This window comes from Dryobates pubescens, chromosome 1 (genome assembly GCF_014839835.1).
Source record: "Dryobates pubescens isolate bDryPub1 chromosome 1, bDryPub1.pri, whole genome shotgun sequence".
NCBI lineage: Eukaryota > Metazoa > Chordata > Aves > Piciformes > Picidae > Dryobates > Dryobates pubescens.
Genome location: NC_071612.1, coordinates 41,489,360 through 41,511,666, shown reverse-complemented (window position 1 = coordinate 41,511,666; position 22,307 = coordinate 41,489,360). Strand labels below are relative to the sequence as shown.

General features: G+C 38.7%; 1 protein-coding gene across 1 annotated transcript in view; it reads right to left on the bottom strand.

Annotated features, from left to right (window-relative positions):
- Positions 1–17,836, bottom strand: part of PCM1 (pericentriolar material 1) — a 40,596-nt gene extending 22,760 nt beyond the window's left edge. The window contains exons 1-16 of the mRNA XM_054164524.1: positions 17,562–17,836; positions 14,289–14,407; positions 13,494–13,739; positions 12,143–12,415; positions 11,415–11,585; positions 11,123–11,239; positions 7,969–8,146; positions 7,156–7,265; positions 6,509–6,725; positions 5,121–5,319; positions 4,678–4,854; positions 3,921–4,078; positions 3,508–3,716; positions 2,500–2,651; positions 2,289–2,418; positions 1,485–1,619 (exon numbers count right to left, since the gene is read on the bottom strand). Of these exons, the coding sequence (XP_054020499.1) occupies positions 1,485–1,619; positions 2,289–2,418; positions 2,500–2,651; positions 3,508–3,716; positions 3,921–4,078; positions 4,678–4,854; positions 5,121–5,319; positions 6,509–6,725; positions 7,156–7,265; positions 7,969–8,146; positions 11,123–11,239; positions 11,415–11,585; positions 12,143–12,415; positions 13,494–13,739; positions 14,289–14,384 (2,568 nt within the window). The 5' untranslated portion in view covers positions 14,385–14,407; positions 17,562–17,836. The remainder of the gene's footprint in view (positions 1–1,484; positions 1,620–2,288; positions 2,419–2,499; positions 2,652–3,507; positions 3,717–3,920; positions 4,079–4,677; positions 4,855–5,120; positions 5,320–6,508; positions 6,726–7,155; positions 7,266–7,968; positions 8,147–11,122; positions 11,240–11,414; positions 11,586–12,142; positions 12,416–13,493; positions 13,740–14,288; positions 14,408–17,561) is intronic.
- Between the last annotated feature and the right edge of the window lie 4,471 nt (positions 17,837–22,307).

Genomic DNA, 22,307 nt, shown 5'->3' with positions numbered 1-22,307 from the left:
AAATTTGAAGACATTAAAATATAAACAAAATTAAGACACTAAAGCACATTAAAATTTCAAAAATTCTTATCACATAGACGTTACTTTATTTTTTAGATTGTACTGTTAACTGAAACCACATCACAGAAAGCTGTAAAATACATCCCTTATTAAATATTTATCCCAAACACTACAAAACCTAAGTAGGTAATTAAACATTATAGGGCAGAATTTTTAAAGAAAAAGTGCATTTCACTCAACCCTGGTTTTATCCCCTAATGTATGCATTCCAGTTGGCTTTTTAGGCAGCGTGATGGAATACTACCCACTGAAGAAACGTGAAAATTTTGCCAAGCAATTCTTCAATAAAGTAGAGGATGCAACACAGTTTTCTGCAACACACAGAAGGTTCACGTTGCAGCCTCTGCTGGAATGAGGCTTAGGGAAGACAGAATTTACAAGGAGCACAGAAGGGGAAAGGTACAGGCCTGCATCTACCTTACATTAGATCAGTGAAAGTATAAATGGCAAAACGCTTTTACAAACATGAACAGCATAACATAAAAGCAAAACAATTGTGTAAGTGAACTAGACTAGAAACCATAAGACTTCAAAGGACAGGCAAGTGACAACGTAATCAAGCCTGAAAGCAACTGAACTAGATGGTGGTGCAAGAGCCAAGATGTTTGCGAAGAAAAAAAATAATCCATTTGCATTTTGATAACTAATATCCCAGCCTGTTTGTATAGCACTAGCAAATGCATCAGTACATATTTTTTTCCTACTTACTAAGACGAGACATTATCCTATAATACTTATTTGGAATATGCCAAAGTTCTGAAATTCTCTTCTTTGTGAAAGAAAATTTGGCTTTTAATGATAACAGCACAGGCATTGCCCAATCAGTTTCACCTAAACTGTTAAAGGAAAATTGACAAGCACACTAAAGCAACTCAGAGAGAAAGTCTTTTAAAAACACTTATTTTCCAGATACTAGTTTTGGATCTCTAGTCTAGCCAGGAAACTTTTTATCACACATCCCTTCATCCCTACAAATGCTAGCATAACTTTCAGGAGGACTAATTAATAACCAGATTATTAAGATGTGAATTTGGGGGAAAGAGGGGAAGGAAGATGCATAGAAGCTGGACTGTGTTTCAAATACAGCCATCATTTGTTTCATGGGTGACTTGCCTTTTTGGTGTGTGTGTACATATATATATATATCTCTCAAATGTTCACAGTAAAAAGTGAAGATTTTTTTTTCAACTTCCACATTAACATTTAGCCACAGCTGCTACACTCAGGGAAGGATTTCCTGCCAGGTCAGGTCAGTATTTACCTTATTCCATAAACGAAAAAAAACCCAGAAATTACATACACTCTGTTAAAATGGTTACTACTGCACTCCCCAGGCCAAGCACTTGAAAATGTGTCCAAATTGCCTAGAACGTTTTTATCTTTTTAAACCTTCTCAAAGTCACAGAATATCAAGTATGAAATACCTCATTGCCTACCGGTACAGATTCATCAAATGCAAGCAAAGGTTTGCCAGCTGTGTTACGCTCATTCATGGCAGGAGTTGAGGTTGCTGGTGAAGTCTGCCTATTTGCTGGGCAGTTAGTCTGGCCAGGTGACAACTGAAAGAGAAAGTAAAACAGCAAAATTGAGTACAATAGCTTTCTAAAACTTACCTGTTGGTAAAATCCAACACAGTTCAGGTTTTGAGATAGGATAATTGGCATTCAGTGAGAAGGGATTTTTCAACTCAAAGCTAAACACTTATTTCAGAACGAAGCCAGGAATCAACAAAACTTAGTTTTATGTATTATAGTATTATATAATGCTGTAGTAGTGCAGTACTGATAATTTACTGCTCACTTCATAGAAAAACAGTTCATCTCTAAGGAGCATGAGAAACAGAACAGCACTGCAGAGTTAAATCTGAATACAACAAAGTGTGGATAACACTTACAAGGTGCAATACTGCTTCAAAATACCAGACCCAGCTACTGACTATCAAGAGGGATGAAGACGCAATGACTAGTGGGTATGTATAGACAAATTTCAGGCTAAATATAAAAGATTTTTGAGGACTCAAGTTAAATCATAACTTGATACAGAAATCACTGAGTAAGAACCTACAGCAGAATGAGACAATCAGGGTTCTATATGTTTAGAAGTCCAGCTGCTTACACTATACAACTGTTATCAGTTTAAGTTTGGAGGATTTTTGGAGGTCTTTTCATAGTGAAAAAATGGTTTGTTGCTCATCAGCTTAACAGAGCAAAGAAATACAGTCTACCTACTTCAAGGTCAGGACAAGCTTTCTGTAACACTTGAATTTTTTCCTGAATTTCAATCAGTTTTCTTCTTTCTTCCTGTAACTGCTTAAGTTCCCGTTGCTGCTGCTGAAGTTTAGCTTCATAAAACTTCTCTCTGTGTAAAGAGATTATCCACACATTACTTGGCAAGAATTTGCCTAAAGCATGATTCTACTATCCATTGACAAAGACATACCTTGCTTTTTCATTCAGTGATACATCTTTTTGTAACTTGTTGGTACTAGCTCGGACATTGTTTGGTTGTTGCTTTGCCTCTTCCATCTCACCCAAAAACAAGTCACCAATATTAGATGCATTTGCAGCTGTGTGAGGTTCTGGATCATCATCCTGAAAGGATGCCACAAAGGGAGTCAAGGCCACTTTCATGTTGATACAGAAAATATAAGTAGTTTAGCTTGTCAAGCTAATTTTTCAGAATTAAACACTCTAATTTATATTACAGTTGTGATGCTATTCAATGAGAGAATCTAAAGTTATGAAGTTAACACTATTGGAATTTTCACTGTAAGTGTAAGATAACATCTCATTCTGGAAGCATAAACCCCCTGAACTGTGTTCATGTCAAGAAACAAAGGGGGAGCCAAAAGACAAATAAAAGGAAACTTAGGTGAACAATACTGCTGAATTACTGTAGTCACTAAGTTAAATGTTAATAGCTTAAAGCAGAAACAAAAGTCTGAAATATTTTAGTAAGCCTCCTACATGGTTGTCTATTCCACTTCACTTATTTTCATAAAACCAACACACAGAGACCCCAAACCCAACACAAAACATCGTAACTCAAAAATGCTGCAACACCTGAAGATTTTAATCAAAATCAAGTAGTTTTTCCTCAACAACTAAAGGATAATGCAAAATCTACAATCCAAAATCTAAAACTGATGGATATTCATTTTAAGTTTTAAAATGTGGATCAGTATTACTTTAAAAGTATCAGGCTTCTTGCTTCTTATTTTGTAATCCAGTGCCAAGGTTAAGTATTAAGGCCATTATTGTGTTAAGTTAGCAGACCTCAAGAAAATTTCAGATTTGAACTTCAGAAGTATCACCCTTGACTTAAAAAAACTCAGTGTCTTTCCCCACCCTGCAAATGAGCATTTTAAATTTACACTAAGCAGAGTACTTTTCCCTATAAGAAGTTATACATTACACTAAATAATGAATGCACAGATTTACAGGATACCTGCACCATAGCAGCAAGGTTTTGTAACTGTCTAAGTTTCTGTTTTGCAGCTCTAAGCCTATTGATCTGCTCAAACTCGGCATCTTCAGCAGCATCACCCAGGCTGCTTCTGTGACTAGACATGGAATCTTCACTAGCTCTATCTTCTACTTCATCATCTTCACCTTGGGGTAGGTCAATGTCTCTGTCATCCTCCCTATTATGACAGTCTGGAAGTGGAGAGGAGGAAACAAAACAATACCAGTGATACTTTATTGAATCTCTGAAGTCCACTGTAATTACTGCACATTACAAAAGTATCAGCTTAGACTTTTGAACATTTCGCTCATGAATCAAGGTTCTCCCATATTCTGTGTGGCCCTCAGAATGATTTGCACTAATACTTAAACTTACTAGAAGACGTTAGAACATACCTAGAGTAGAAGACATTTTTAGAGTCCTTATATTAGCAGCAGATCTGTTATTTATTTCACAGTCTGTATTAAGATGTCTTCCATCTCTGTTATTAGTTCCACACTGTACATTTGAGTTGCTGTTTATTTCACTCCAACTACTGATTCCTTGAGGATTTCTATGGTAAAACACATGACTCATGTTAACTTTAAAAGAACTGACATTGCTGACATTTTGCTTGAGACATTTGATTAGGCTTCTACATGAATGCATCCTGACACTAAAACAAACAAAAAAAAATCTACCAACACATAAAATGAGTCCAGCCATTTCAAATTTCTCAATATCCATCTCCCTAATAGATTTTTTAAAAGCAATTATCCCTTGCTAGATCTATAATCATACAGGAGGCTTTCAAGATACACGTCTGTACTGCACAACTTTTATATGATTCATAGATAAATTAGTATTCATTTTTGCACAGTGAAGACCCCTGATACACACAGTTGCCCTATTAATACTATAGCTCTAAATGCCTCTCCAAACTGAAGCTTGTTTTTATTCCAATTCTCTAGTCTAGACCTGATAACCTTCTAGTGGAATTCCACACAATTCAAAATGTGTAATTCCTTTGGGTTGAAGCACTGGAGTCGCTTATGGAGATTTTCTAAATGTCCAATGAAGTAGTAACTTATGGTTGACTGAAATAATGTATTGCTTGAAGAAACAGACAACAACTTAGCTAGAAAGATTTAGGATGACAAAAAATACGACAACCTAATATTTGTTACAGGTTGGGGATCCTCATGTTCAGAATCACTTTCTGACTCTTCTGTTTCTTCCTCTTCCTTAGTGTTTTCATTCACAGCATCTGTCATCATATCAGATGTTTGCTCATAGTAGTGAACTAACTCGCGTAACTCATTCAGCCTCTTACGAACTTCATTTAGCTTCCTGGGGAGGAAAAAGAGAATATACTACGTCTTTTGCCATAGCAATCAAATTATATATATTGAGCTGAAACAAATGTATTTCATTGAAGGTTCTTAAAGCTGCAAGAACCTTCTGCTTGAATGGTCTTGGACCATTTACTAAAATGTCTATAATAGTAAATGAAGTAAATTAAAATGTGGAATGGATTCTTAATACATAACTTAAAAATGTAACACTCAAACTCATTAAATCACATTATAAAAAAAAAAAAATTAAAGAACTTTTACTGAAGTTTTTCTGTTGGATTTAGATTGTCATCCTCTTCACTCTCATTCTGAGAAACCAGGGAATCAGGAGGATAGGGAGCTGAAGCCAGGCTATTTGATTCCCCATTGACCACAGTTACTATGCCTACAGGACCAGAAGCAGCTGAAGATGTACTTCTTTGATCAATACTCCTTTGAGGAGAACCTGAAGAAGGAAAAACTACAGAAAAGAAATACAGCTCAATAGAACAACCTGTAAAAAGGAACATGCTTAAGAGAATTATATTAAAACTACAGGAAATATTACCAACAGACAAAACAGCAGTTAACAACTTTTCTTAGAAGAACAGAAGCTTTTTTCTTAAGTTTCATGGCATGCAATGGCAAGAGGCAGAGAGTAATAAGCAGTATTTTTAAACAAGACTTCAGTCAGTTCCTTTTAGTTTCATCGAACTTCAGATGGGGAAGCATTCATGCTACAAATCTGCCCACAGAGTTCTTTTAAAGGTCTATTTTTTAAGAGTAAAAGCTGTTTAGCATTAAAAAGTCCTATCAATTTCCTTCGCTGAACTTTTTTGTCCACGTGCTCTTGAATGTAGATTTGAGATCTGATGTTTGCTTTTTCCAGGTACATGAAATACTAGCCAAATATAAAGACGTATGCATCAAGTACATGTAGAAAGACATCTTATAGTAATGTAACAATTAAATTAGCCTAGTCCTCTCCAGAAGCATGCTTAACGTGCCTCATTTCTTAATGTTAATCAGCATACACTGTAACCACCCCTCAGGAGTTTCCAGCAATAGGACAAACTTAATGAGTACAAATATAGTTCTAGAAATAGAAAGCAAAAGCAGCAAGAAGCTCCCACATCAAGACTTCAAGAAGAAAAAGCCATCTAAGGAACAGGCCAAAACACTGGTCCATTCAGACACTTAAATTCCTCCAATATGGCCTAACATCAAAATCCCTGTGACTAGCGCCTGAGAAAGCCTTTCGGCAGTGGACAAGCCAACTAGAAAACTCCACAGAGTTACTACCATCAGAAGGGCCTAGTACATAAATATGTACTGTGACAGCAATACCGAAAGGTTAATTTCATATGGTACACTCCACAAGACAGATGTGTCACAGGCAAGTCTATCACATCCTCACATTTGTCAACTTTTATAATATCATGAACCAAAGTGCTACTAGCCAAAACACTCATCATCATTACTTGTACAGCTCTCCATTAAGCCAGAAACTTATACAGCATTAAAAGATGTCTATTTAATATTGTCCCAGGACAGCTTTATCACTTGCATTTCATTAACCAGTTGCACATTGAAAGACCATGTCGCACAAATACATACATTAAAAAAAGCTGTATTCTTGAACAGATATAATTCTGCTTATGTTTACTTACAGGAAGAGTTATTTAGATGTTGGTCACGAAGTGTATGAAGTTCTCCTAACAGCTTGTCCATTTTTTGCTTTTTACCCTGCAGCACTCGCATCTTGTTAAAAAGCTGTGCCTTCTCATCTGACAAGTGCTCGGACACTGAAGAGTTTCTGCTTTGTGAAATTTCTCTGGTAAGTGAAAGACTTTCTGCTTGCCTTCTATTGTCTGGCACAGATTGTGTCTGGAGGAAAAAAAAAAAAAGGCAATTTCATTTTATTTGGAGTACTGCGAAAAAAGTCAACGACATTGTTAAGAAAAGCACACCCTATTATAGGCTTGCTAGGCTCAAGACCAGAACAAAGCACACCATAAAGGGATACAGAAAACACTGTCATGATGTCCCACATTACATACTGAGTTCATATAGGATTATACTGCAATATAAAATCTACTCTGGAATTTCAGAGAGAACTCTGAAACACAAAGCATAGATCAGCCAGTCAATTACTCTTAAGAACCCAAAGATGATGAGCTATCAAGTTTTAGGGAACTCCAATGATGGCATTAGCACATGCACACAAATAAGCCAGACAAACATTTGACTGCATTGTTCAAAATGGTAAGAAAAACAGACGATGGCAAAACTTGGATAATGTGGTCCAAGGACTGACCTGAGAATCATGAAGTTGGTTGTGAAAGCGCTGAATTAAGTCATTCAATTCTTCATTCAGTTCTGATGTAAGGCTTACTCCTGAAACACTACCTGTAGTTTCCGTCACAACTGGGCACAAAAGAGAAAGAGAAAAACATGTAAGACTTTTCCATAGCAATGGAATAAAGGCTCTTGGATGAAAATGTTTGCTTTAACAAGACCACCAATATACTGCACCTCATAATACAGCAATTATTTGTCATGTTACACCCTTCTTACCAACTTTACTCTTGAAAGATTACTTCTATTACAGAAATACTACCAAGCCAACTCACACCTCCGCTGTGAAGAGATATACAAAGGACTTTGTAAGTCTATCATATGTTTTGCTAAAAAGGTCAAAGCAAAATAAAAATCACCAAGTTGTCTAGAGCTAATGGCAACATCTTGCTTGTTAGAAACAGATTATTACTTAGTATAGCCAAGCTATGAACAGTGAATGGAACTGTACTTCCTTAAAATAATAAATTAATAGGATATCAAGCTTTCAACTTGGGTAAGTTTTTATCTTTACAGTTGCAAATAGAGTCTTGGGGGCTTGTCCCCCTTTGTTATGAGAGGAATTCATTAGAGAGGAAGCTTTTCTAACGTCCTTGAAAGCTCAGATTCAAACAGTACTAAGTACTGGCAGTTGAGGCATCCACATAACTCTTTCCCCAAACAGGAACCAATGCTCATAAGACAAAAAGAAGCACAAATATTCCATAACTGCAGCTTTAATCATTCAAGCAGCATATTGACATGCTATCAGAGACATCATCATTCCACATACCAGAATCATCCATGACAGCAATTGCTTGCTCTGCTTTATGCTGCAAAGCAAGAAGAGCTGCCTGTCTTCCTTGAAGAGCCTTCAATTGTTCCTGCTGTTGTAGCATCCTTTTCAATAAATCATGCTGCTTCTTCAAATTCTCCAACTCCTCTTTAGCTTCCTGTTGAGGATCTCTAGCCTGCAAGATGCAGAACAACATTACCATAATCCTGACAATTTATTTGTCATGTACTACTGACAGAAGTGTCAAAACAAGCAAGACTAATAAAACCAAACAGCCTATTTACTGTAAAAAGGTGAAAATTAAACTGCTTCACCTTTCCAGTACTCTTACAAATTTTAGGCATCCAATAGAGAGGGCTGGACCATCAAAAGATGCTTACCACTCCTCACTCAGTTAAGTTTTCTTCAGGAATCCAGTCAGCCACCCTAATGTATCCCAAAGACTAACCCAAGTATTCCTGTCTTTTGAATCATAAAAGTAGGCACTAAGGTATCAGACTGGTAAAGTAAAGCAAGATAAGGCATAGTATCATGGAGCTATACATGTAAAGCAAGATGTAGATTGATTTACTGACCTAAATCTCTAAAGTCTTCAGCAGACTGTTTTGGGCAATTATTCTACTCTAAACTATGATGTGTTTGGTTTTGTATGCTCTATTTACACCATAGATATTAGAATAGACCAGATTGTTAGGACTTGACAGGTACTTAAAAAGAACACTACCAACTAAAAGCATCATCTTTGCCCCACAGTGTTCATTTCCTGAAGTACAAAATTCTCAATCCAAAAACTGTGCACCTAATACCAGAATAGAGGTAGGCTTATTAACTAGTTCTGGGTACCAGGGAATGCTCAACTTTACAGCAGAGAAAGGAGAACCCAACCAGAATACTAAACTTTGTAAAGTGTTACTGAAACACACACTGCAACTGGCACTGATCATTCCTGTTAAACTTTCTTCTTATACATATGAAGCAGAGTAGAGGTAAAAGAGTACACAGTGAAATCAACATAGGAAAGGACAAGGGGAAGAAAGGGATAAAGGGTGCGTGTGTCTCAGGATCACTCACCTATTAAATAATCTCAGCTTTGTCTAAAATTTGCTTGAGTTCATTAAAATCACAGAATTTGCAAGCTTAGTTCTACATTTAGACTAAAGAGCTTGAAAAAAACTTTTAACCATTTTATGAAGGAAAAAAAAATTTAACACTTAACCAAAGCCATGAAAAAGCTGGTAAAAGGTAACAAAACAAATTTTAGACTCCAAGCCCCTTAGTCTTCCCCCTTCCAACCAAGTATTTATATATAAGCAGCTATGCAAAAATGAGTGGAACAAGACAAGGCTACTATTCTCTAACTTGTTTTCTCTAGATGGTATTAGCTTAAATTTGCATTGTTAGACTATTGGCATGCCAAGTGCCTGATATCACATTTACAGTATGTCTTCCCAGAATGAGAGTATCTGCTGTACAATTAGTTACATGTAGCACTTTCCCTGTCAGTATTGACACTTCAGAGGAGAAAGCTGCCAAACATCTCCATTTAAAAGAACAGCTCTAAGCAAAGAAGATTCATTCAATGAAAAGACAGCTGGATATAGATAAACAGGCCAAATGGGAACATTTACTCTGAGTACCAAAGACATGTGAAGCTGTTAATGAAAAAAAACAACCCAACAACACAACAAAACAAAAACCAACCAACAAAAACTATCAGCATGTATAAACCCTATTTGAGGCTAAAATAATACTTGGAAGTGTACCTTTGAAGGCAATCCATGTTCTTGGTTATTAATCCTACAAGGCCATATTTCCCTGTCATTCAGAGCAGCTCTGTCACTTTTCCCTTTAGGGCTTGCTGTAACATCAATGTCTGTAACCTGTTCTCGGTAAGCTGAATTCCCTAGTTTGTCCTCAATGCAGGGCCGAATGCTCAAACTAAAAGATACCTCCTTTATTAAAGAGTTTAGTATGTTAGATTTTGAACATGTGCTCCAACATAACATGCATTTTTAAGATACCGACCTACCCACTTTTATCTTGTCAAATAACAAAAATGAATAGAAAAATGCAAAGACAATTTTAGTAATTCTTAGATTTTTCATAACAATAAAGCTCCATATAGCAATCAGCCTTAAAAGACCAGAAATACTCGTTCTGCTTATAACATAGTCAAGCTGCATGTAACAAGAAATTAGATTTAAAATTAACCCCCAACATGAAACTCTATTTTACAAAGATGAGGAAAAAGGCATATTTATATGCATATATCTAAAAAAACCCTGCACTGGTCGTTTTCTGTAGTTTTTAAAAAATTTATTTAATAAAAATTAAAAATAATTAATAAAAATTACATCTTCCATGTCTATCATTTAATTTCTTTACAAGGACAGAAAATGTTCTTACAAAGCTAAAAATAATTACCAAAACTTCTTAATGTTTTAGCTTCCAAGCATGTGAATTCTCATCTGGAGAACACTCATTGTACTAATTGGCTAAAAGAATATCAGCTCTCTAGTACTTTTCCTGAGTTTTACATCTTTCAATATGACCAAGTAATTATTAAAACTTCTGTATAAAAAGCTTTTGCATCTACTACAAGAACTCTTTACCACATCAACATGAAAGTTTTTATAAATATAAAGGAAGATTGTCTGTGTATCTGAGAATTCAGAACACATTTTCTAAAAGGTGCTAACCTACCCAAAACAGGAGAGAAACTTCTGTGTTAGGTCAATACTTATAGATCACTAGAAAGACGCTTGGGCAATGGCCCACTCCTTTGTAATGCTCTCTCCACCCAACACCAGCAAGTTTTCCCTACTAACAGAATCAAACTTCTAAAACAAAAATTGGTATAGGAAACTATTCTTTCCTACATCAGCTCAGTGCATGCTGTGCCAAAGTAAACATGTAACCTTTCATTCTTCTTTGAAGACAGACTAAAGATTTTTTTGTTAATTAATCAAGATATATTATGTCAGAATAATTTTTTTTTGCTAAATATTTTTATCTACACACAGAGGAACACCACCCGAACAGTAGGGACTTCCTATTTTTAATTGAATTGCAGATTAAAACACTATCATAACAATCATGACAAAAACAGAGTCTTCATTTCTAGCACCTTAATTACTAAAAGGCATCTTACCGTGGTATCTGAAGCCTCAGACTGCACATCAATGTTTAGCGATGTGCTCTCACCTACAGAACCAGATCCCACAGCTGAATCTACAGTCCGACCATCATCCTCCTCATTTCCTCTAGCCTGAAATATTTCATTGGCATAAATCAAGAGCTATATAAGGGGGCAGTAAAAAGGAACTACGGAAGGTACTACTACATAACAAAACCAATACCCCCAGCAGCACCATCAAAACTCCTAAAAAACCAAAAAAAGCTTACAGTGCAGAAAAAAAAACATATTATGTTCTCAAACTTACAAGCATCTTTTGCAAAAATTTCAGATAGGATTTCTCCTGCTCTTTAAGGTGATCTATAAGGTGTGATAAACGCTCAACATTGGCCGATCTTTCATTTTTCTCTACAAGATCATCCCGCATGGAGCTGGCCTTAGCAATATAGTCGCGAATTTGAACTAGAGTGCTCACAATCTGTAAAGACACTGAAGTTACTGAATGCATTCAGCTATAGCTTTAACGTAATGTATTTGATGCACAAGACACAGTAACAGCAACAGCAAAGCAGTAATTAAAGGGGTGACATACTAGTACTTTCAATCCTATAAAGGCACCTCCGTAAGTGGTTAAAAGTCAACAGCTTTTACAAGGATAGACCTATGCATGCGAGGAGTTGCAAGGCTGAAGCACAAGGCTTCATGTCAACATCAGCTAAACCAGAATTGAGCTTGTTAACATCTGAAAATGTTAAGCTGTCAGACTTTTCTGGAACTATGCAAAAGAAAGCCAGCCTCCAAGATGAAAGTTAATACTGCGCTTTTGTTATCAACAAGCAAATTTCTAATGAACAATACTAAGTTTGGTTTTCATCTTTTCCTCAAGTTGCCTTTTAGAACAGTGGGAAGTACTTCCAATAAAGAATTAACAATTACACTTCACAGAAATTTAGAAAGATGCTCTGAAAAGTAATAAGGTAATGAAAACCTAGCTAAGAATCAATATTCTGTAAACTTTATAGGCTATGTAAATACCTGGCTACTATCCATAGCTGGTTCTCCCCTTCCATCTTCTTGAGCAGAGACTTGACAATTTTGCAAGAAATCCTTGCTTAGAGCAGCTCCAAACAAATCTTTACATTGCACTGATACCCCACTTCCCTTTTTCTGGGAACCTGAGGCAGGATCTTTGCTTTTGTTAGTGTTTATCTGCAGGGACAGGAAGTTGAACGGTTTTTTGTTTTCATTAAGTTGACGTTTGTTGTTAGCAGCTGTTGCCCTGCCTTGAGAATCACTTCCAATGCTTCTCTATAAAACAAACAAAAGAACAATTTATTTTTTTCCTGCAATATATACGCAAACCTGATTCTCTTCACTGCTTGGATTACTAGTTCTGCAGTATTATTAGAATGAATTTAGAGTTACCTTACTAGTCACTGACTGGCCAAAACCTAGCTAAAGACTTTGCCAGTGCTTTTTGCCATAGTTTTCAAATAGCAAGTCCACCTTCTCAGACCAGCTGAGAAGCAAAAGGAGTTCCTCACAGCTTACTTCCTTGTCCTTGCTGCAGTCCTCACATTTATTACAATGAAAGGCATCTTACTCCTCCAGTACATTTGAGAGGGTAACAAAAAATAAAAGAACAACATAGTCACTTGCAGCAGTTCAACTTTTCTTTAGAACCCTCTGAATAGCAGCTTGTTGCTGAAACATACATTTGGGGAGGAATCCACACCTAGTATTTATATCTAAGTCAAAGCAATGAAATGCATTTGATAGAACCTTCAGAACACAAAGCAGTTAAAAACAAACTTTGGCAAAGATTAATGAGCCTCTATTCTGAAGCTGTTAGCACAAATTTATGCCTTCTCAACAAAGAATGCATCCCTCATACTTTTTACTGCTTTGGACAGGGGAAGAATGATATGTCCTATTCCCAAGGAAGCAGTTAAAGCTCAAGAATTCATGCCCTATATTACTCTCAATTGAGCAATTTTTAATGGTATTCTTCTGCTTAAATACATAAGTATAATAATAATAATCAGAACCACCAATGGGCACTTCAAGAACAAACTTACAAAATAAGATGATGAATAAGAAATATTGATTTGAGGACACAGGAATTTGTTAAAGATAGAAAAGAAGAAAGTGAAGACAGCTAGTATACTCTCAAGCACAGGAAAGCTAATCCTGAACTGTCCATAACTTTCTAAAGTTCAAAAGCAGAATTTTGTTTCAGCTCCTATGGCACCTATGAGCATTTGGGCATTTTTTTTTAACCTTAATCACTTACTTAAGCTTTCTTTACCCATCTGTCAAATTATTAATAGATGGCTGAAAAAAATTTGTAGTCACATTTATAGTGGGAGTTAGTACGCACACGAACCTGATCCAGATCACTGAAGTTTATTCTTTGTTTAAGCCTTTCTAGTTCAGCCTGTTCTGGAACAGACATCTGGGTCATGTATCGAGCATGAGGAAAACTATGGGGAGTTCTGGTCTTTCGTCGTCCCATTCCAGGTGAGGATTCTGGAGATATAGCATTAGTAAGCCTTGTTTCAGCTTCCCCACCAAGCTTTTTCTTGTTTTTTTCTGATGATCTGTTTGCTTTCTTTTGCTGACTTCTCCAGTCCTTAAGCAGAAGAAAAAAGAAAAAAAAATCTTAGTCGCTATCCACACAGATAAAAGATGATGTTTTAATTCTGAAGTTGAAGTAAACTCTCTTTTACTGAAGTAAAAATAAAAAGTGGTATCAAGAGTTTTCCAGAACAAATGTCACATCACAGACTTCAACTTTCTCTACTATATAAATTAAAAATAGCTTGTCAGGTAGTTTTAAGCCTATTTCATCCTACAATACATTACTTTACTGAAGACTTTACAGCAGTTTATAACTTTTAAAATTAGTCAGTTTCATGACACCCACAATGCTTTTGTGTTTAGCTATTTTACTTAGCCAAAACACCCCCCACAAATGCCATCTACAGACTTCGCCATCTCTGAATTACACTCACTGCTTGCTCACATCAAATATTTTTATTGTTGTTGTTTTTTTCCAGATACCTACCTGCAAAGTTGTGTGGACAAGGCTAAGGGTTTTGCATTGTTATCTGCCACTAACAGAATCTACCTGGTAATTTTTATGTACAGCATTAAATGACAACTTAAAGATTAATTATACCGTGTTGTTCAGCCGGTCATCAAGGCTCTCATTGCTCCAGCTAGGCATGTCCTGATCATTCATGCCTTCTTCAAAAGGACCACCTCCTGTTGCCATGACAAGTAATCAATAAAAAGAATCTAAAAGAAATAATTAAAATAAGTGTGTTGTAGTAAAATCAGTTTATGCAGAATATTTTGAAGAATAACAACCTGTGATGGCAACTACATATTCATTATAATATACAAACACAAGGCTGCTATAGGACACTAAAACCCCTGTTTACTAAACCATGTTACTAAAAATATAAGTGAGAAGAATACAGATACTGACATGAAAAAATAAATAAAAAAGCAGCAGTGGGTTTGGGGTCTTTTTTTCTTTTTAATCTCTGCTCTTATTATTAATTTTCTACAAGGCTCCCAATTTTTCTCACACACTGCACAGTCCAGCTTTGTGATCCAAAAAGCCTTCAGTGACTTAGAAGTCTTACTGTGTCAAACTTCCAGCACTGGTGGCCTCACTGTATGCAGTTTTGGGCCCCTCACTACGAGAAAGACATCAAACTGCTGGAATGTGTCCATAAAAGGGCAACAAAGCATCCTATCACTATACTATTGAGGAAATGGTATCTAGCAGGTATGCTGATTATACCATAACCACATCTCCACTGGGCAGTGCACCAACCCAAGTAACCCTAACACCGTTAGGAGTAATTGAGCTTCTGCATCTCACAATCATAATCACAACAAGGGTATAATTAAGTACCTGCTGCTTTGGGAACTGGAAGATCTGTGCCCTACTGTCTTTGCTCATTCAATTCATACTCTCTTCTTCATCCCAACAGAAGCACCCCCTAGGCCACGCAGTCAGAGGGTACCATGGCTAGAGCACCAGCTAGCCAACAAACCAACTGGAATTATAAAAGTCCAGGTGACTGTCAACTGGTTAAGCTCTCTGATCTGGCTAACTTTAGGACTATATATAAGATCCATAGGCTCAAGGAAGGCAAATAAAAGCCATGTCATCCGGAGCAAAACCCAGACAGATCAGCTGTAAAACCACACCTTCTGTGCAACTTTCACCCAGACAAACTGCCAGATTTATTTAGACAATAAGAACAAAATGCCCTTTCATATTATGTTTTCACATAGAAGCACAAGCATTCTATTAAACGTTCACAGGGAAGCTCTCCTGCCAGCTCAAGGTACACTTGACAGGCTTTCAAACCAGATGCATAGTTATCGGTTTAACTGTAGAGAACTTTTTTGGCAAGATTTTTTTTCAATTACAGATGAACTGTTCAGTTTTGTAGATGTAGAAGAACCAGTATTTCAACTAACACTCCATCATGACCCTATGCCACTAAGCATAATGAGTTCATCTTGACAAGATTAAGGGCCATCTGGGTTTACAGTACAATTCAGTAAGCTGTTTCCTCATCATCATGTTACATAAATCCACCTAATCCACAGCAAATGAAGTTTTTTTCTGTTTTCACAGTAAAAACAAGAAGCAACAATATTCATCTTTACATAATAAAAATAACTATTTATACGTATTTAACTCTAAACTTGGACAAAAGCCATCTTCAACTGTTTTTGCTGTAAGAGTCTTGATGACCTCTGGAACATTTACTACCGCAAATTGAGTATTCTGAAAAATATTCTCAAACAAGGCCACTAGGCATATGCCAGTGCACCCTAGTAACAACGATATCCTGATAACTTCAAGCAAGTATTCAAATAGAATTGTGACCCTCCCAGAAAGCAAGCTTCTAAACATTCATATCACAGTCTTCTGTATTTCCAAATGAGTTATAGTCAGGTGAGCTTAAGATCAGAGCATTGCTGATACTTTATCCCTTCAACTCTGTTAAAAAATACAGACTCAGCTAACTTTTTTCTCAGTAAACTTTCCCTTACGAAGCTGGTTTTCATTTCCCCTCCCACACTTCATTAATTCATATTTCTCCTTACTTTTCAACTTACCAGCTGTATTCCATGCTATTTCTGAATCCAGCAACCCATTATCAATCTCAGCTTCTTGCATATTACAGAATCTGTTACAGAAATTCTATTTCAGCATGAGCATACTGCCCCTGCCTTTCAACATTTACTAGGCACCTTCAAGTCCATTTTCTACTAAAACAACATTCAATATTACAGCCAGAGTATGTAAGATAGTAGTAAAAACATATTTTGTACATGTTGCAGCAATATGCAAATTGCTCAGAAGTATCACTACAAAACATGCTAACGTTTTTTCCAGTTTTAACAATTTTCTATAGCATTCACGTGAATGCAAGAGCTTTGAACAGCACCTAATCCAACACACTGAAACTTTTGAAAATTAAAATGAAAACCGAGAACTTGTAAAAATCCATCACAAAGAATATGGGACTAACATTTATTTTAATTTAGCTTTTTACGCTATGAGCTCCTCACTGAGCATTAATTCATTCAATCCCTCTAAGTACTGCCTTCCACACAGTATCATCAAAGAGCCGCAGACAGCACAGCAAGTCCTGTCTTGCTGCACCGGACAGCCCTTACATGAGCAACGCGCTAGGAAAGCTACCAACTCTTAACACCAAGAACAAGGTTGGTTTGCCCAGCACTACCAGTTTGCGGAGACAGAGCCGAACCGCGCACCTCAGCCCTTCCCAATGACCCCCACGCTGTCGTCGCGACGTGCTCCACTTCCACGGCGAAGCGCCCAGCCCAGGCCCGCGGGTCCCAGCAAAGGGGTAAACAGAGGAGCGCGGTTCCCCCTGGACTCTGCCGGCCGAACTGCTATGTGAAGCGGGCGAGGTGCTACCCCGACCAGAGGCAGTCAGATGGAGCGCGGGAAGCCCGTTCCTTCCCGGCGCCAAACCCACGGGCAGCAGGAGGGGGGTGGGTAGGCGGGCTCTGCTCAAAGCGCCTCAGGCAAAAGCGCGGCCGTTGCCACAGTTCCGTCGGTGTCTCCTTGGAGAGCGAATAACGCAGCCTTACCTAGGGCGGAGGCGAGCGTCCCACCCAGCCTGCCGGTACTTACAAGCCTTTCTCGATCCCGGCGGTCCCAATCCCCTCGTGCCCCAGCCCCCCGCTCCCTGTCGCGGCGGGCAGCGAGCCTAATTCCTTCTCCTTGCCGGCCGAGTGCCCACCCACACGGGCCCACAGTAGCGCAAAGCCTAGGCCGGGCCGGGCGGCCCTACAGCGTTAGCGGCGGCTCCCGGCTCTCTCCACGCTCCGCTGCCGGAGAGAAATGGGGGAGATCCGGCCACGCGATGGGGAGAATAAGGCAGCTCACCCCGCGTCGGAGGGGAGGTCACCCAGGCCTGGGTTCTCCTCCACCGCCGTCCACTACCCGCGGGGCCCGAGCTGCCCGGCCAAGCGTTTCACCTTCCGGCAATGGAGATGAGCAACGGCCTCGCTTCGCTCAACGCCCCGGAACAGTGCTGGCAAGGGGAATCACAACCCCGCCTCAAGACCCACCGACGACGCCATCTTGGCCGCCACTCCGCGATGGTAGGCGGGCGCTAGCGGACGGATACACAGCGTTACCTAGTAACCTCCGCCCGGAGGTGCCCTTCCGCGCTGCGCAAGCGCCGCCCGCCGGCGGCGGAAGGAACCGTCACCGTGCTTCCGCACAGCGCGGCGACGGACTTCAAGTCCCAGGGTCCCCTGCCTACTTGGGAGTCGTGGCTCTGTGGGCAGTGGCGGTTTTCCTGCCAGTACATCGGCCTCATTCGCTCCTAAAATAAAACAGGAAAACGTGATGAAAGGTGATGACTTGCTAGAAAGACTAGTAAAGGCACGTCAAAACGTCAGATCTTGCCTTCATTTGACGTAGTGTGGACTTGCAGAGTACAGTTCTGCCTGTGTTTGGTTTGCTGTAAGAAGTCACAGCTGGACACGCAGTGATGAGAAGGTGGAAGGCATTGCAGTCTTCTGCATTCCTTCTCCGCAATGCCAGTATCGCTGTTGCGTCCATGGAGTCATAGAATTGTTTTGACTGGAAAAGACCTCTAAGAACATTGAGTCCCACCGTTATGTAACTCTACAATGTCTGGTGCTAAACCATGACTTTTCACAGGATCGCAGAAACATTCAGGTTGGAAAAGACCCTCAGGATCACCAAGTCCAACCAATAACCCTACTCTACAAGGTTCACCCCTAAACCATAGCCCCAAGCACCACATCCAAACGACCTTTAAACATCTTCAGGGTGACTCAACTACCTCCCTGGGTAGCCCATTCCAATCCCTGACCACTCTTGCTGTGAAAAATTTTTTCCTAATGCCCAGTCTAAATCTACCCAGTCATAGCTTGAGGCCATTCCTTCTTCTTCTATCACTAATTACCTGTGAGAAGAGACCAGCACCAGCCTCTCCACAACATCCTTTCATGTAGTTGTAGAGAGCAGTGAGGTCTCCCCTCAGCCTCCTCTTTTCCAAACTAAACAGCCCCAGCTCCTTTAGTCATTCCTCATAAGATTTATTCTCCAGGCCCTTCCCCAGCTTCGTTGCCCTTCTCTGTACTTTCTCTAGCACCTCCACATCTCTCCTGTATTGAGGTGCCTAAAACTGGACACAATACTTGAGGTGTGGCTAGCCAGAGCAGAGTACAAGGGGACAATCACCTCCCTACTCCTGCTGGACACATTATTTCTGGTACAAACCAGGATGCCATTGGCTTTCTTGGCCACCTGGGCACACTGCTTGCTCATATTCAGTTGGTCATTGATTAGAACCCTCAGGTCCCTTTCTGCCAGACAGCTTTCCAGCCAGACTTCCCCAGGCCTGTAGCATTGCTTGACCCAAGTGTAGGACCTGGCTTTTGGCCTCGTTGAAGCTTGCCCCATTAATGTTGGCCCATTGATCCAATCTATCCAAGTCCCTCTGTAGAGCCTCCCTACCCTGCTGCAGATCAACACTCCCACCTATCTTGATGTCATCAGCACCTCATCTCTGCATCTTTTAAATGCTTCCAAGGATGAGGATTCAACCACCTCCCTGGGAAGCCTGTTCCAGTACATGAGAACCCTTTCAGTGTGGAAGATTCTTCCAACATCCCACCACAACCTCCCTTGGCAGAAGTAGAAGCCATTTCCTCTCATCCTACTTGCTACTAGGGAGAACAGACCAACCCCTATCTTGCTCAATGTCCTTCCAGGTAGTTGTGGAGAGAGAGAGTCTCCCCTCAGTCTCCTTTTCTCCAGGCTAGACAACTCCAGTTCTTTAAGCTGCTTCTCATAAGACCTGTTGGTAACTTGCTTTAGTGCTTGGAGTTTACAGATCCGGGTTCTTTAAACTTTCTCTTGGGAAAACCAAAGGAAACACGTCAACCAACATTCCCCCCCAAGGCCCACCCCCTCCCCCCCAAAAGAATAAACTGAAACCTAAGAGGAAAAAAACCCCAAAACACAAAAAAAAACCCCAGACAAAACCCAAAACACAACAGTGGGGAAACAAACAAGAACAAAGGATTTGACATTTAAAAATACGTTTGTGGTTAACAGTAATTCTCTGTTTTGCTGTTATGCTCTGATTGCCCATTTATTCCAGGGAAATAAACTTGGGATTTAGCAGAAGTTCTTGTTATTAGTCCTCAGGAGGGGAGTGGACTTGCATAATATACCCAGGATTTTTGATTTCCATTTCAGTATAGTTAATATAATTCTTATTTCTTTCATCTGAGGGGTTTGTCCCTCATCAGAATGGGAAAAGCAAGTTAACATATTCAGCATTTCTAAAGTAGAAGCATTAAATATTTGCATAGGCCTCACAATTCATCCTGGGTGAGAAACATTCTATTGATTCTACATGGAAGTGCAGTTAACTCCTCACCTCTCCCAAATTAATACTTACACCAATATATTTTGCTCCACGAAAAAAAATGACACATGAATCCTTTTCAATGATACATTAATCTGTCTGCAATTTAGAAAAGGAACTAAATTATTTGAAAACCTATGAAATAGAAATGTTTGAATAAAAATATAATTGCTTCCTCCAGCAGATGCTCCCATATGAAAGGATATTTCTGCACAATGCGTAGTGAATGAAAGAGGTGAGCATAAGATTGCCTATTAGAGCAGCATTTTTCTTCTGTTTCTCCTATGGGCTACATGACTGTATGTCCATAACTGAAATATCTTTTAAAAAGAACCTGCAACATCTTGATGGAAGGTCTCTGTATAATTTACATATACACACACATACATACATACAGACATATATATGTATATATATATGTCTGTATGCATGTATATAATCTGTATTGCAATTCAGTACAGAAGTTCATTTGTTAACCTTTTTTACTTACACTTTTAGCTAGTGACCTTTTATTATGGCCCGGGGTGTCATGTCTGGATATTCAGAACATTGGCAAAGTTGCTGTTGGAAAGGTCCTTTCTATTGTCACAGTGGCATGCCTCCCACTGCCCGGCAGGTGGAGGCAGAATTCAAGAGAAAATAATGCCTTAATATGATGGCCATCATGATTTTTTTGTTGCTGAAATACATCTTGTTGTTGAAATACATCTCCTTCATTTCTGTTATTTCCTGTAGGAAAAAAAACAACAAACAAACACAAAAAAACCCTTATCATAAAAAATAAATAATACACTGTTAAAGAAAACTAATAAATACATTTTAGTATGTTTTACAGCAGACTGCCTTTACAGCAGACTCCTATATGTTATAACTCTGTATTTTCCTTACCACAGGGCGTCATACATTGGTAGTATGTTTCTCATAGGAACTTATAGCATCACTACTCTGATTCCAGATTGACATTTGCAGGATAATATTTTTTTTTTTCTTGTTTTCTGTTCCTCTTCCAGAAATGGCTGCAAACTTGCTTTGTGCTCCAAAGAAACAAACCAGTGTCAGCTTCTCAAAGCCATTTTCCTTGAGCATGAGGCCCGAAAAAAAGATACAATAAGCATTAAGAAATCATGGATTTCACTGCAAGAAGCATTATTTCCAGTAGGTGGTTCTGCACTGCTGTTATAAAATAACATCTCAGGATTTGGGAAGGACTGTGAGTCAAAACTTGTCTTGATAATTAAAATAAAAATATCTTTTGAGGGAAGTCCTGTATCAACACTAATGAGCCTCTAGATAGACAGTAACTAATTCCTCCTACAAAGATCTCTGTTGTAAGTGCTTCCATCAGCAGACATGCTAATGAATGCACCCTCACAGAAACTGAATGGATTATCTTTGAGATAGCCCAGTTTAATTAGAATTGAAAGCTATGTCAGAGACATGTGATGATTTTTAAATTGTGCATCTGCTGGCTATATCCTATTCATTTTACTTTATTATACAGGTGTGAAAGGAAAGAAAGCACACAAAATACAGGCATGTAAGGACTAAAGACAAAATATAGTGAGGGTTTAAAGTTTTACTGAGGCAAAGGAGAGATTTTTAAAGGCTCAGAAACAACATCAGTAATTAATATGGTGTTCAATTGAAATAGTAGTTGTTCACATTTTGCTGATTTTGTGACAAAGAGGTTTTTGCTGCAAAAATGAACTGACCAAAAATGGTCTACCATAATATGACTGCACAGTGATTACTGGGCTACTATACTGAAGGTAGTTTTTCCTTCTTTGTATGTATTAGATTGGAAAGATCTTTAAAGATATTAACAAAGAGTCTTGAGTTGATTTATACTGGAAGATAATGTGTCTAATTATCCCTGTGGAATCTGATAATAAATTAAGCAGGTGTTGGGTGGAGGCATAGGCATTTAAGTCCCCAAAGCCAGGCATTAGCCTGGTTGAGGGATTAGCTAATTCACTACCAGTGAAGAAAGCAATTTTCAATGATTCACTCAAGTATAATTAGGCATCAGAAGCAATAAAAGAGGAAGAGTAACTGGGAGATGGGTATTAGCTAACCTGGCTGGACCTCAGAGAAGCACCTGAATCCAAACTGAAGAATGGACAGGATCTCTGCTGTAAACCATCACCACATCCACAAGGGTGGGAAAAGTAATCCTCCTGATATTGCTGTCATCTCACCAGTCTGTAATATGTGATAGA